Raw genomic sequence first — 13718 nt, 5'->3', positions numbered from 1 at the left:
TCTTGGATACAATACAGTTATTCCTCTTATAACAGCAGAGTACAGGTGTTCCTAGGAGCTACTGTGTTACATGAAAATCACAAAAAGGTGAGGGTTATGATCCGCAAGAAAACGTTTCACTCAATAATTAACAGCAACACAATGTATCTTTAAAAATGTATATACAGTATATTCTACACTAGGTGACAAGCCAAATGGCTTCCTGTACACCAGGAAAACCAATTATAGTGGTATGCTGGGTGGTAACCATATAACCAAACTATGGCACCTGGTGGTTTAGTGGGTAATTAAGGAGCTCCAATGAGACTGAGCCTGTGTTGGTTTATGTCCAAGGGATGGTGTCACTCATCTTAAATGTCAGAACCAACTTGCCTAGCCCCAGGCTCCTATGCTCCTCATGGGGCAACATAGGATTAGATGATGTATGCATGAGTGTTAACAGCAAGATGGTGTATCTATTTAAAAAAAAAAAAAAGTTATAAATAGGTTTCTAAATGTGTCTAATGTGACAAAGTGCATCTGTCTACACATAGTTTAAAAACAATACAGTAAGTAATACATTAAGACCAGTGTTCAGGCAATTCATCTTCCAGATCTTTCACTGCACATCCTAACTGCTTAATATTTAACAATGACATGGCATACAAAAAGTGTTCCTCTAACAACAGTAAAAACTGTGTCAAGGCATGTTAAGTGAGGAATTACTGCATGCAACCAGTTCTGTTTTTTTACATACAGTACAAAGAACTATGATTTTGTCAGACTGTTTATTTACTACAGTAGGTTACAAATGGTAACCTACTGTTTTTCAAAAAAACATTCAGTGAAATATAATACTTGATTTATCAATTTTGAAAAAAACTACTGGATTCTTCAGTCATAAAAAACTCCTTATATGTCATTTTAAACCTGAAAATTGCAGTCCAAATGTCTAACTGTTGATGATGCTCACCACCACCATTATCCAGACCCTTCTTCCCAACTAAAGACAGGGTAATAAGTACTGTATAATGCAGTATATTTCTGTACTTTGAAATTCTGTCTTTAAAGGCATTCCCCTGGTTAGAAGTACATTACTGTAAAATGTTACACTGATGACCCTTAATGAAAGTCAGAATGATGAATGTTAGTAATCATAATATTTACATATTAAGAATTGCTACACATCATAACAATGACCTGAATACCACAATTTCTTTGTGGGCACCCCACAACTTCTACATGACCTTGAGGGTGAAAGTAGAAGAAACCCAAGCAAAAAGACATAATTTTTACAAGTACACCATAAAAAAATTCCCACATAAATATATACATATGCACAACATACAAATATTGTACTTCAGTACTGAAACACCACATGCAGTACTACAACTACTATTGATTCATTCATCTGCAATCTTTCAAAAGGTATTAGTACACTAATGACCAAAATATTATATACTCTTACTAAAATGGTGTGTTCTGTGACAAATTATAATTACAAACACTGGTTGTTCAATATATATATGGATGGGGTGATGAGAGAAGTAAAAACACAAGTAATGGTGAAAGGGATGGCAATGGTAATGAATAGTGATGGATGGAGTATCTCAAATTTGATGCATGCTGATGATGCAGTGCCACTTGCAAATACAAGACAAGAGCTTGGTGGACTACTGCAGAGTTTTGTAAATGTCTGTGAGTAAAGTGCCTTAAGAGTAAATGTAGAAAAGAGTAAAGTGATGGTTACTGACAGAGATGGTGACTCCCGGTGCAATGTTAAAGTGAATGGAGAGAGACCAGAATTGGTGAGAGAGTTCAGATACCTGGGTACAGTGACAGAACAGGAAAAAAATGTGCAAAAGAAGTGGAAAGTAGAGTGACACAAAGAAAGAAAGTAGCTGGAGCTATGAAGGCCTTGATAAGAAACAGAGGCTTGAGTGTTGTAGCTACACGAGGCTTACATGAAGGAGTGTTAGTGACATCTTTAACATATGGGTGTGAGACTAGGGTGTGGCATGAAAATGAAAAGTCAAGAGTAAGAGCAGTGGAGATGGGACTGTTGACGAATGTACGTGGAGTACAGAGAGCGGATAGGATACAGAATAAGGTGATTCATGAAAGATGTGGAGTGACGAAGTCTGTGGACACCAGAATCGACGAGATAGTATGGTCATATGGAGAGAATGGATGACAAGAGTGGTGAAAAAGATATATCTGCTCGAATTTGAAAGAGGGAGGAGGTGAGGTAGGCCAGGAAGAAGGTGGAGAGATATGGTGGATGAGTGTGTGAGGATGAGGGATATAAGTTGGTGAGGCTAAGAGGCTGACAAAGGGATCGAGCTAACTGGATGAATGTTGTGCAGGGAAGCGCATGACCAGGGATTTGGCACCCCTTTTTAACGTGACAGTGTTCAGACTGACTCTGTTGGGTAGGTATATGTGAAGCTACAGTAAATGGTGAATCCTTTTGGCCTATCAGATGGAGCCAGGATTCTAAGGGGTTCAATGATGAGTCAATGGAAACGTGGCCCATTGAATCGGGCAAACTTTGGCTGTCTGGACACTGCTACTCCTCACCCTGCCCTAGGGTAGGAAAGGAGGTCCAGATGATGATGATGATGATGATGATGGTGATGATAACAACACTTATCAATGGTGCTTTTATAATCAGTGCGAATGTGTTCTGATTAAGTACATCATGCAGAAAACGTGTGTGTGAGAGTCAAGAACGAAACTCTGGTGCTCAAGATGACCCCCCCCCCACACACACACACAAAAAAGCAGCTGATAACATCTATGATGTGTGATTATACACATTTCCCCAACTTGTTATACAGTGAAACTAAATCTGAACCCAAAACTCCAATTATGACTTACATTGCATAATGACTACCAGAAAGAATATCAAGTGGAGATGAGGAAAGCAATATTATTTCCAGTTTTATCTACTTGGGAAAACTTCCTCTTCATTGGTCAAAGATATTGTTTTCATCATCATCAACATAATCTATAGTGAAGAGGGTACAGGCAGGATCTACATTAATGAAAATAAAAATACCAAAGTAGAAAAACTAACAACACAGTGCCCAGTGAAGCAGTCCACTATCGATCTAACTATCTATATACCTAGGCTGCTTCCCCCATGGAAAGGGAGGTAGCCGAGACAGGACGACACACTCCCCATTTACTCATCCACGCATTCATTTATTCAATAATTTTCATCACTCAAGTTTTGATACTCTCATTTCCACCCCAGTATGTTTCATCTGATCACAATATTCTTCCAACAACTGAGGGTAGAACTATTCTGCTGAATGTCAGGTTAATAACAAAGGTGTGGTGGGGGCACTCACCATCCACTCACTCAACGTAGTGCTGTCTTGGGCGACTGCTCTTTCCTCTCTCCTCCTTTCCTTGCTTCCTCTTCTGTCTTTCTTTCCTTCATTCTTTCCTCTTCCTTCTGTCTACGGGTGACTCTACTCTGAGTGACATGCCAAATGGTTTCCTGTACACCAGGAAACCATTTACAACGATGGGTGGTAACCATATAACCAAACTATGGTGCCTGGTGGTTTAGTGGATAATTAAGGCACTCCAATAGGATTGAGCCTGTGCAGGTTTATATCCAAGGGGTGGCTGGGGTTTACTGCTCACGAAATGCCACTCAGGGATGAGTGAGACTGGTCACTCTCACCTAAAATGTCATGACCAACTTCCCTAGCCCTGGGCTCCTGTGATCCTCATGGGGCAACACAGGATTAGATGATGTATGTATGTAATTCCTGTGAAGTGCATCACATACTGTACTTCATCCAATAAAATACCTTTGCTTCTTCAATATCCAGACCTTGCATTCTAAAACATTTATTTCTCACTCCAACCAATAACAATAATTTTGACATTTCAAGCTTCCTTCCATTCTCAAACTAACTCATATACACATATACACCCTCAACACTACCCTGATCATGTTTATTTTCTCTCTGTGGCCTTAATTTTGTTTCCACTGCACAAACTCTGCAGCCTAGGTCAGACTTTCTTAAATGCCTGTGGGCAGAGTGGTCTGAAGGCAAAAGCAGATAAAGGTTTAGTGATGACTGGGGAGACAGGTGACTCTCACTGTCATATGCCAGTGAACAGATACCACTAAAGAGTGACATTAACAGTGAAACAGTTTAAGTATGTCAATGTACTGTAGTAACAGAGAAATAAGTAAATACTGCAAAGGAAGTGAAGAGTAAAATTACTTAAGGATGAATGGTGGCCTGAACAATGAAGTCCTTGACACAAAACAGAGGACTGATAATGGAGTCTGCTAGAGCAATGCATGAAAGTGTGTTAGCGTCCACGATAATATGAGGGTCTATGACTCTGGTATTCCATGACTGTGAAAAATCAAGAAGGCAGTGGAAATGAAACTGTTCAGAATATGTATGTAATTCTGATGGGATAAAAAAAAAAAAAAAGTCAAAATGTTGAGTAAGATGGCTACTCATAAAAGGGTATGGAGGAGTGTACTCAGATGATGTAGTAATATGGAGACAATACTGTGATGAGCAGGATGTATGTGAGGCTACGGGTGGAAGGAGACAAGGTAGGGAAAGAAGAATTTAGACAGATAAGGTAAAGGAATGAATGAGAAAGTGAGGCAAAAAATAACTGACGAGCCAAAAGAATGGATAAGGGCCAATACAGATGGAAGAAATATATATGGAGAAGCACATGACAAGAGTTGCATTTTTTTTTTTTTTTTTTTTTTTTTTTTTTAATAAATGAAGTACTCATTAGAACGACAATCCCACAGGTATATGTAACACATGGTTAACGGTGGTGGGGGCACTCACCATCCACTCACTCGATGTAGTGCTGCTCTCAAGTGACTGTCCTTTCCCCTCTTCCTTCCTTCCTCTTCAGTCTTTCTTTCCTTTATTCTTTCCTCTTCCTTCTGTCTGCAGGCAACTCTAAACTGAGTGACATGCCAAATGTTTTCCTGTACACCAGGAAACCATTTACTGTGCTGGGTAGTAACCATACAACCAAATTATGGTACCTACTGGTTTAGTGGGTAATTATGGCATTCCAATCAGAGCCAGTGCAGGTTTATATCCAAGGGGTGGTTGGGGTTTATTGCTCATGTAATGCCACTCAGGGATGAGTGAGGCTGGTCACTCTCATCTTAAACGTCAGGATCAACTTGCCTAGCCCTGGGCTCATATGCTCCTCATGGGGCAACACAGGATTGGATGATGGATGGATGGATATAGTGTATACATATACAGTATACATAACATATAAAATGTTTTTTGTGCATGGAATGAGGCTGTTGATTTTCCTACACCAAAGTTTACGGATTAATCTACTGTGCTAAATTTACACAACAAATTTTATTTCACATGCGATTTGCCAAAAGGGTGTGGGAAGTACTTCCATCTTGTGCAGAGTTTGTGATAAGCGGATGCATAAGATATGTAGTGGTATTAGAGGCAGAGTGCGAGATAACGCTGATTTCACATGTGCGGTGTGTCAGGGAGAGCATGTGGAGATTGCCAGGTGTGAAAGGACTGAACATGCTGGTGAGTCTCTTGAGTGTGTGGAAGAGTTTTACTATTTGGGAGACATTTTATGTGATGGAGGTTGGGTTGGAGCTAGCTCTGTGCCTAGGGTGAGAAGAGGATGGAAGAAGTTCAGGGAGCTGTTGCTATAGTGACGAGTGGTTGGAAAAAATTTAGGGAGTTGTTGCCCCTCCTGACAGTGAGAGGGCTCTCCCTTCATGCTAAGGGATCTTTGTATGTGGCATGTGTTAAAAGTGTAATGCTGTATGGTAGTGAGACTTGGGCATTTAAGGAAGAAGATATTCACAGGCTCAAATATACAGCAATGACAATGATTAGGTGGATGAGCAGTGCATCCTTGAGTGAGGACCTGGGGGGCTAGGTTTGTGAAGGAAGAGTTGAGAGGTAGGATGTTGTGTTGTTACAATGAGAGGTAGACTGAGGTGGTTTGAGCATGTGGAGAGGATGGGGGATGATAACTGGGTGCAGAAAGTGAGAAGTGTTAAAGTTAGGGGTAGGGCTGCCAGAGGCAGACTGAAAAAGAGCTGGGACAAGGTCACTAAGTGTGACCTCAGGGATAAGGGACTGAATGCAAGCATGCTGTAGCCTTAAAAAGTGACACAAAATAATGTTCCTGTCAAAGATATGGTCAACCAAATGGTACTTCCTACTGTTAATGAATGATATGGAACATACATGTGAAGGTGCTTTCTCTGACTATACCAGTGTGCATATACAGTACAGTATGTGAATTATCCAGAATTAGTCTCCTACAATTATCTATAGTGCAGAAGGCAGAGTAAAAAATATTTTCATCAACGGAAAAATTATATGCTGCAGTTTTACAAACAAAAATGCTGTATACCGTACTGTACTATACTTGTCTTCTTGGCTTTGATCATACCTTGTGTTTCTGCTGGAGGGATATGACAGCAGCAATATCCTTGGCTGTTACACCAGTCTGGCAAATACGCTGTTTTTCCACCACCCATGCTTCTTCTTCCTCCATGTCCACCTCAAACTGGAAGAGGTCTCGTGCTTCCTCCAGCTTCAGTCGTCGTTCTGCTGCTTTCTTCAGAAGTGCTTGGTGTCCCTGATTCAGTTCCTGAAGTCTCTTTTGGAGAAGAGGGGCATCCTTGTGTGCCAGGCTGATGCAAGCCTCCCCTTGCTTATTGAGGCGCTTGATTGTCTCTCCCATGGAATGTACTTGGGACTCCATCAGAGCATGCTTCTGCAGGAGGTCCTCCACTGCCAACAAGTGGCGTCCAACATCATCAGAGCAGAAGTTTGCCTAAAAAAAGAACAGAGTGTCAAACTCACCAAATGTTCCAAAAGCCAATTAGAATGGTACAGTGTATTTCTGCCAAAGATGTTGGTGAAAAGCAAAATGAATTTTGACTGAATGATATGTTCCATGAAAAGAACATTGCCTGATCTTGGCAAGCCTGTCTCATTTGAATGGGACATGACAGTACTATCCTACGTTCCTTTAGGGATCTTTTAAACAACAACTTGATCCATCTATCTTCATTCTAATTACTAGCACACTTTTTTTTTTTTTCCCCCCCATAATACAGGTAAAGTTTGTTATGAAGGTGGAGCTGCAGGAGAGATTGGGGGTGTGATAATTTTCCAACAATGTTTTCACTATAAAATAAACAAATAAAGTATCCTAAATTTATAAAAGAATTCTCTACTTTACAACTTTTCCCTGACAATGCAGCACTTTTTCTGAAGCCATTGTAACTGTGCACCCAAACATCCTGAGAAACAGCTGTTCTTGGCTAGCTAACAATGTAGGGCTGGAAGGGGGGAAGAAACAGGTAGAAGTTTAGTAACAAAAATGCCACCCATGTGAATGTGAGAGATGAAGTGAAAGTACCTGCTTTTACTTATCACTTCAATTATCATGGAACAAATCTTCCTAGTACTGTTGTAGGAGGGGTACATGGAGGAAAAGCAATTGAGAAGGTAAGGAGGTAGATATTAAAGAAGTAAATGAAGTATGCATTGTAAGTAACGAACACTGTCGATTCCAGAGTGGTAGATGTGTGGATCAAATATCAACAGCAACATAAACATTTTGCGAGCATGTAAGAACTGTAGGAACTGAGAAAGGTTAAGGATGTAGATACCTCAAGCTCCTTGATGGATGATGTAATTGTGTCAACCTCTCTCAAAATGGCCATGAGATTGCAACAATTCTGAAGGTGTGTTTTGTGCTTGTTGAGAAGATCCAACAGGTCGCTCCACTTCTTCAGGATATCCTTTTCTTTCTTGCGGATGGCTTGCTTTCCATGATAATTTTCAACATCCAGTTCATCTGCCATTTTCGTTAAATCTTCAAATCTTTCTTGCTGAAATAAATAAATAAATAAATACATAAATCTCTCTCTCCCTTTCTCAAATACATTCACACAAAAAATATATAATCTGGTACCATGCTTCTGAACTACTGAATGTCTCAACTCTACCTTGGTAAAGCAAGTCCTCATTAAACTACAGAGGAACCTAATCGATGAAAAACTGCTTATCAAATTTCATTGCAACCTCTGATAGAAATAAGGCAAATGCCCCAACTTCCACTGACAAATTGTATGGAAACAGCTTTGGCATTTTAAAATGCGTTCTGGACATATGTATCATTTGTACCACAACAATCGTTAACAAAGGTGGACGTAGTATCATTTGTACCACTACTATCATTAACAAAGGTGGACTTGTAGTAGTATGTAAACATTTTTGCTAATTTTGACAACCAGTGTCAGAATCTTTGATCAGAACATTTTGAAAGCGGTACTTCACCACCAAGTGACATCTCTCCTCTGGAATACTTATATGTTTGTAAATGAGTATGCTTATGTTTTTTCCCTTCCATCTTTCTTACAGACACCGACAGGCATCAATTCCATTCCTGCAGTCATAATACTGTTCAGTGTCAATATCATAGTAATAACTCACAATGTCAGACTTCATTATTCTGGACTTCGCCCTCTCCAGAAACTTTACATTTCCCATACTTTATTTTCTTGTATCAGATTCAGTTCATTATATCTTAAAAAAAAAAAATTAACCAATGGTAACTCTAGCTACCAGTTTTAGTTTTAAGTTTATTAAGCATCATATAACAAGCACATATTTATTTCTGGTACAGAACTATTCTAACCAGCATCATGTTAGTGCAGAGATCTTACCAAGCCTCAGACTCAAATAGCTGTACTGGACTTTCTAAAATTTTATTATTATTTTTTGATATATCAAGGAAAAATTCCAGTGATGTTAGGGCTCACTTATATCACAATATGTCTTGAGATGTATCCCCACAAGGGGAGCTGACTGTCATATTTTGATGCAGAGTAGAAAAAAAATATATTTTTTCATTTTTATGTTGCTTTACAAGTTAGGCCAGTTAAAGTGATAACCTGTAGTGGTATTTTAGGTTAAACGTTTGGTACTGCTGAAATCAGTTAAATTACACAATGAAAATTAGCTTCATCTTTTATCTGCTAAGTTTCAAGACTTTACATAACAGTTCTGAAATAATTCAAACGGATGTAGCACATGCATGTTCAAATCCTAGGTATAGTTGGAGTTTACTCCACAAATAAAACTCCTCTGGGAAAAATGATTGGTCCCCATGTCTCAAGTATTTGGACTGATAAAACTAGCCCTTGGCCTCTATCAAACAATGCCAACACCAATTCTCTGCAAGCATTTTCTGCCATATTTGTCTTCTATGCTCTAAATATAATACCAGGTGTGCTCAATAATACTGAACCACTTGGGGGGGGGGGAAGGCCAAAGCAAAACCCTACAGATAAATATAGTGTCACGAAGCATCTGCAGGAAGAAGGGAAGAAGTAACTTGTCATACCCGAGCCAGGATGTCAGCACTGATGGCCTCGTGCTTTTTAACTGTAGCCTCCACCTGCGCTAGGTTGCTACCATAACGAGGGTCACTTAGCACCTGAATCATTTCCTCCAGGTAACCCTTTCGTAACACACTCTGGAATACACAAGTGACATGAGAAGAAAAGATTATGTATGATACTGTACTTCAAGTATAGTTCAAGGCCACACAAACTGTACATTGGACAGACTGACTGGCTGATGGATCTAATCCTAATCTGGTGATGCTATTAGGTCATAATCATTTTATGACACAAATATCCATGACTACAGAAGGGACTGAGAAGGTGGGCAATCGGATCTCAGGTTAAGAGAAGGATGCTGGTAAGTGCTACTGATGTAAGAGTTGAAAGAGTACCTTACTGATGTTACCTTTTTGTCAAATTTATATGCAAGCTGTTCTAGCCTCTCCTGTCGGAGCAACTCATCCCTGAGAGCCACTTCACGGCGGTGTTCAGCCTTCTCCAAGTTGTTCCATTCCCGCTCAATGTCATGAACTAACTGGCCATCTTTAGGAGTGTAGGCAGGCTGGTTAAGGGCCTTAAGGCTCGCATTTATAGAGAAGAACAGTGCTTCAATCTCACTTCGTTCTTTGTACCTGATGAGGATTTAAAAAATAATGGCAAATGTTTATACAATGTAAAATATACAAACAATAATCATGTGTTAAGTATAGAAGTCTAGTCACAGCTTGGTGAGATACTTTTAAATGAGAACATACATGTACACACACACACACACACACACATATACAGAACTGTCACCAAACTGGAAAAGGTCAATACAATGCTGATATATACTGGGGAAAAGGAAAAAGGTAAATTGCACGATCAAGGTTAAAGAAATAAATTAATAAACTGGAAAAGGTACAGAGATGGGAACAAGGATGATACCAAGCTTGAGGGAGCTGTCTTATGAGGTGAGGCTGGAGAAACTAGTTACCAACCTTCAGAGAACAAAGTGATTTGGTTATGATGTTTAAAGTAGAGAGCAGCAAAAAATGGACTGAGCCGATCTTTTAGAGAAAGATGAGCATGGGGAAAAGAGGGCATGAATATAAACTGGAGAAGAGTAGAAGTCTAAATGATGTAAAAAGATTTAGTTAACCAAACAGAAGTAGGCTTACTGATGCTTGGAACAGTTTGGAAAAATCCTGTTTACAGCAACTAGATACATACACATATATATAAAGAACTGGACCTGAGCTACTACCTAATGCTAAGTTCATAAATTATAATTTTCAATGTAATACCAAAGTTCAACTACCAATATAATCATGGAAACTCATGTAACACTCTTGGATAAATTACCAGTGAAGTAAGCACAACTTCGTTCACTTATAGGCACATATCTGTGTACAAAATGCCAATGCACAGCACAACTAGGCACAGCCAATTGAGATTATTCAGACTAGGAAAACTTCTCTTCCTAAAGGGGTTTGAAACAATCTCCAATAACTCCTTAAGTCATATGCCATATTTTACATGCCATTCTGGCTATCGCTGCATGATTTTATTCAGCTTGGGAGAGACCTCCTAGACTGAAGGGGATATAAGGTACATGAAGAAGTAATGCACACTAATTTTGCAATGTGCAAGCAAACTGTCCAAAATGTATGGTTCTACTAAAAGCCAAATGAAAGGTCTGGAAAACTACAACTTACTTTGGTGGTTTCTCTTCGGTTCTGTATTTCTTAAACTGCAGAAGCAACTTTTGTATTCCATCCAGTGAGTTGGGGAACTTGCGACTATCCAATTCCACAATCTTCTTGATAATCCACTCTAGCAGAGATGTTGTGATTCTCTCATATTTGTTCTTGCAGTCATCTACATCTTTCATTTGGGTCATAATCTGCAAATAATAGTTCCTTAATAGTCATTAATCTATTCAACACTTTCATATTATAAAGTCTCTCCAGCGAGTGACATCCAGAAACAAGGAGGAGAAATCATGATGTTAAATGATCAGTGCACCTGGTAATAAATGGAACTGCTTAATATTCCACCAGCAATGGACACTACAGTAGATGATGGGCTGATATGTATCCCTCCATATGGATGTACTGTAGCTGCCTTGATATGGTTTGGCCATGTGGATAGGATGGAAAATGAAAGACTGACTAGGAGAGTGTATCTGAGCAAGATGGGGAGGGAAACCTAGGATAAGGTGGGGGAATAGAGTGGAAAGGTATATGAGGTGTGAATGAGTTGGAGAAAGGACAGCCTGATGACAGAGAACACAATGACATTTAGGTGATTTGTTTGTGGCCACCCCATACGGGACTAAAGCATTTGGGTGTATGCAGACAGACAGGTTCTTTATACAACCATTCCATCTAAGCACATTAACCTCAACTCTGTTATCCATAAACTCCTTACTTCATATCTTAAATGCATCACTCCATTATCTTACCGTATCTCCCTTACGAAATCCACATACATTCCTTAACAGCCCAATTACTACTGCTCTAAATTTTGGCTTGTTCATAAGTCTCATACCCACATGAAAGACTGACTAGGAGAGTGTATCTGAGCAAGATGGGGAGGGAAACCTAGGATAAGGTGGGGGAATAGAGTGGAAAGGTATATGAGGTGTGAATGAGTTGGAGAAAGGACACTAAAAGCACAGGAAATACAATTTTAATGTCTGGTATCTACTGAAGTATGTTGCAATCAGAGCTACATCCTCTATTACGTGGCCACAAATTAATCTCTTCCTCGTCACCCTGTCCTCCATCATCAGACTGCCCTCTCTCCAGCTCACACTCTCTCTCTCTCTCTCTTGTATACCTCCCCAACCCACCTCCTCCATCTCATCCTCAGTCTCTCCTTCTCCCTCCCCTTCCACCTCACTCTCATTTACTCTTCTAGTTAATCTCTCATTCTCCATTTTTTCCATTTGGACAACTTGTCTCAAGGTACCGGTACTTCTCCTAACACTTTCTAACACATTTACAGCAACACCACAATGTCTCCTCCACTTCCTTATTTGTCTGTCTGTCTCTCCATATAAATCCACATGTTCCTCCCAAATAACTCACTCCCCCTGCTTTCACTTGTTTTACTTTCAGTAAGGTTTAGGCGTCACTTAAATATGTTAAAGTGGGGGTCACAATACTGCCATCTCTTTTACTTTTGTGCTCACTTCCGTATTCCTTATCATTGCTCTCTTTGAACCAGTTAATCTTTCTTCTCTGCTGTATTGGTTGAGAGGAAATATTTACTGTCAGTTTCTCAAAAATCTTTTAAAAGTTTACATACCCCAGTATATGCCTTAAATTGGTCTAGTGATACAAAAAGAGCTACTGTACTCTAAATCATGTGTAAACACTTAGGTACAACAATCCCGTGGTCTGATCTGACTTGTCAATAATAAAATATAGTATCATTAATTCATCAAGATTTATAACCAGGTAAAACCTAGTTCCCAAGCTTGCCCACTGTATCTCTATCTGCATACTTACATTTGCAATTCTCTTTGAGCCCTTCAACTCATTCTTCATCCGGGCAAAAGTGTGGTAGTATGAGGCAACGTAGGTGATAATAGACTTTTCATCGGGCTTGTTGGTGTCCACATCTGCAATGGGAGATAATAGAAAAAAACAATTAAAAACACAACCAATTACTCTCTTTCATGAAGAACTACTATAAGAGTTAGGTAATACTGTGCATAATATAGCATACAATAATGCAGAACAATATGGTCTGGTTCAATAACCTAATCCAATTAACTGGTTCAACTAATATAGTCAGATAAGCTACTTCTGGTAGAAATGACTGAACTGAGTTCAGTTCTGTCTCCACCTGGAGTGAGGATATGAACCAAAAATATCAAGGGATGTCCAACACTGAAAAAGAAAAAATTAGCTTCCTAATCCAGCTTCAGTTCAGTAAGCTAATGCTGGCAGATTTGGATCTGGTCATCTGGTTTGATAAAGGGCAGATAAAGGACTCTACCCAGGCTTGGCAAGGTGCTCTGAATTTGTTTTTTTCAAGCAATCACTAAAGCTGCAGATTCATAATAAGGTTCAGAACATGGTATGTAGGTATACAGTACGGTATAGTATGTGTGGCTATCAGATGACCAAGGCTGACCTATGCAAGCATAAATGTTTCCTTCAATACTTGCCATGATATTTAACATTTACCATTGTTTTGTTGAAGGGTTCAATTAGCATTTAACTGTTCTGCTGACAGGTTCAGTTAGCATGCCATAAATTAACACTGAGTATGAATTCTCACAGGATATTGTATAGGGGTACGGTCAAGACAGCAA

General features: G+C 39.4%; 1 protein-coding gene across 1 annotated transcript in view; it reads right to left on the bottom strand.

The window, feature by feature from the left end:
* The window catches only part of kst (spectrin beta chain, non-erythrocytic 5 kst), a 211455-nt gene that overhangs the window by 171561 nt on the left and 26176 nt on the right, over positions 1–13718 (bottom strand). The window contains exons 6-11 of the mRNA XM_080277991.1: positions 12907–13019; positions 11107–11294; positions 9816–10041; positions 9409–9540; positions 7670–7891; positions 6439–6825 (exon numbers count right to left, since the gene is read on the bottom strand). Of these exons, the coding sequence (XP_080134117.1) occupies positions 6439–6825; positions 7670–7891; positions 9409–9540; positions 9816–10041; positions 11107–11294; positions 12907–13019 (1268 nt within the window). The remainder of the gene's footprint in view (positions 1–6438; positions 6826–7669; positions 7892–9408; positions 9541–9815; positions 10042–11106; positions 11295–12906; positions 13020–13718) is intronic.

The sequence above is a fragment of the Coenobita brevimanus genome, chromosome 71, assembly GCF_032717465.1.
Source record: "Coenobita brevimanus isolate Jiangsu-jjx chromosome 71, ASM3271746v2, whole genome shotgun sequence".
In the NCBI taxonomy this organism is placed as follows: domain Eukaryota; kingdom Metazoa; phylum Arthropoda; class Malacostraca; order Decapoda; family Coenobitidae; genus Coenobita; species Coenobita brevimanus.
Note: the sequence above shows the minus strand (reverse complement) of the source record. Positions and strands in the feature narration are given on the sequence as shown.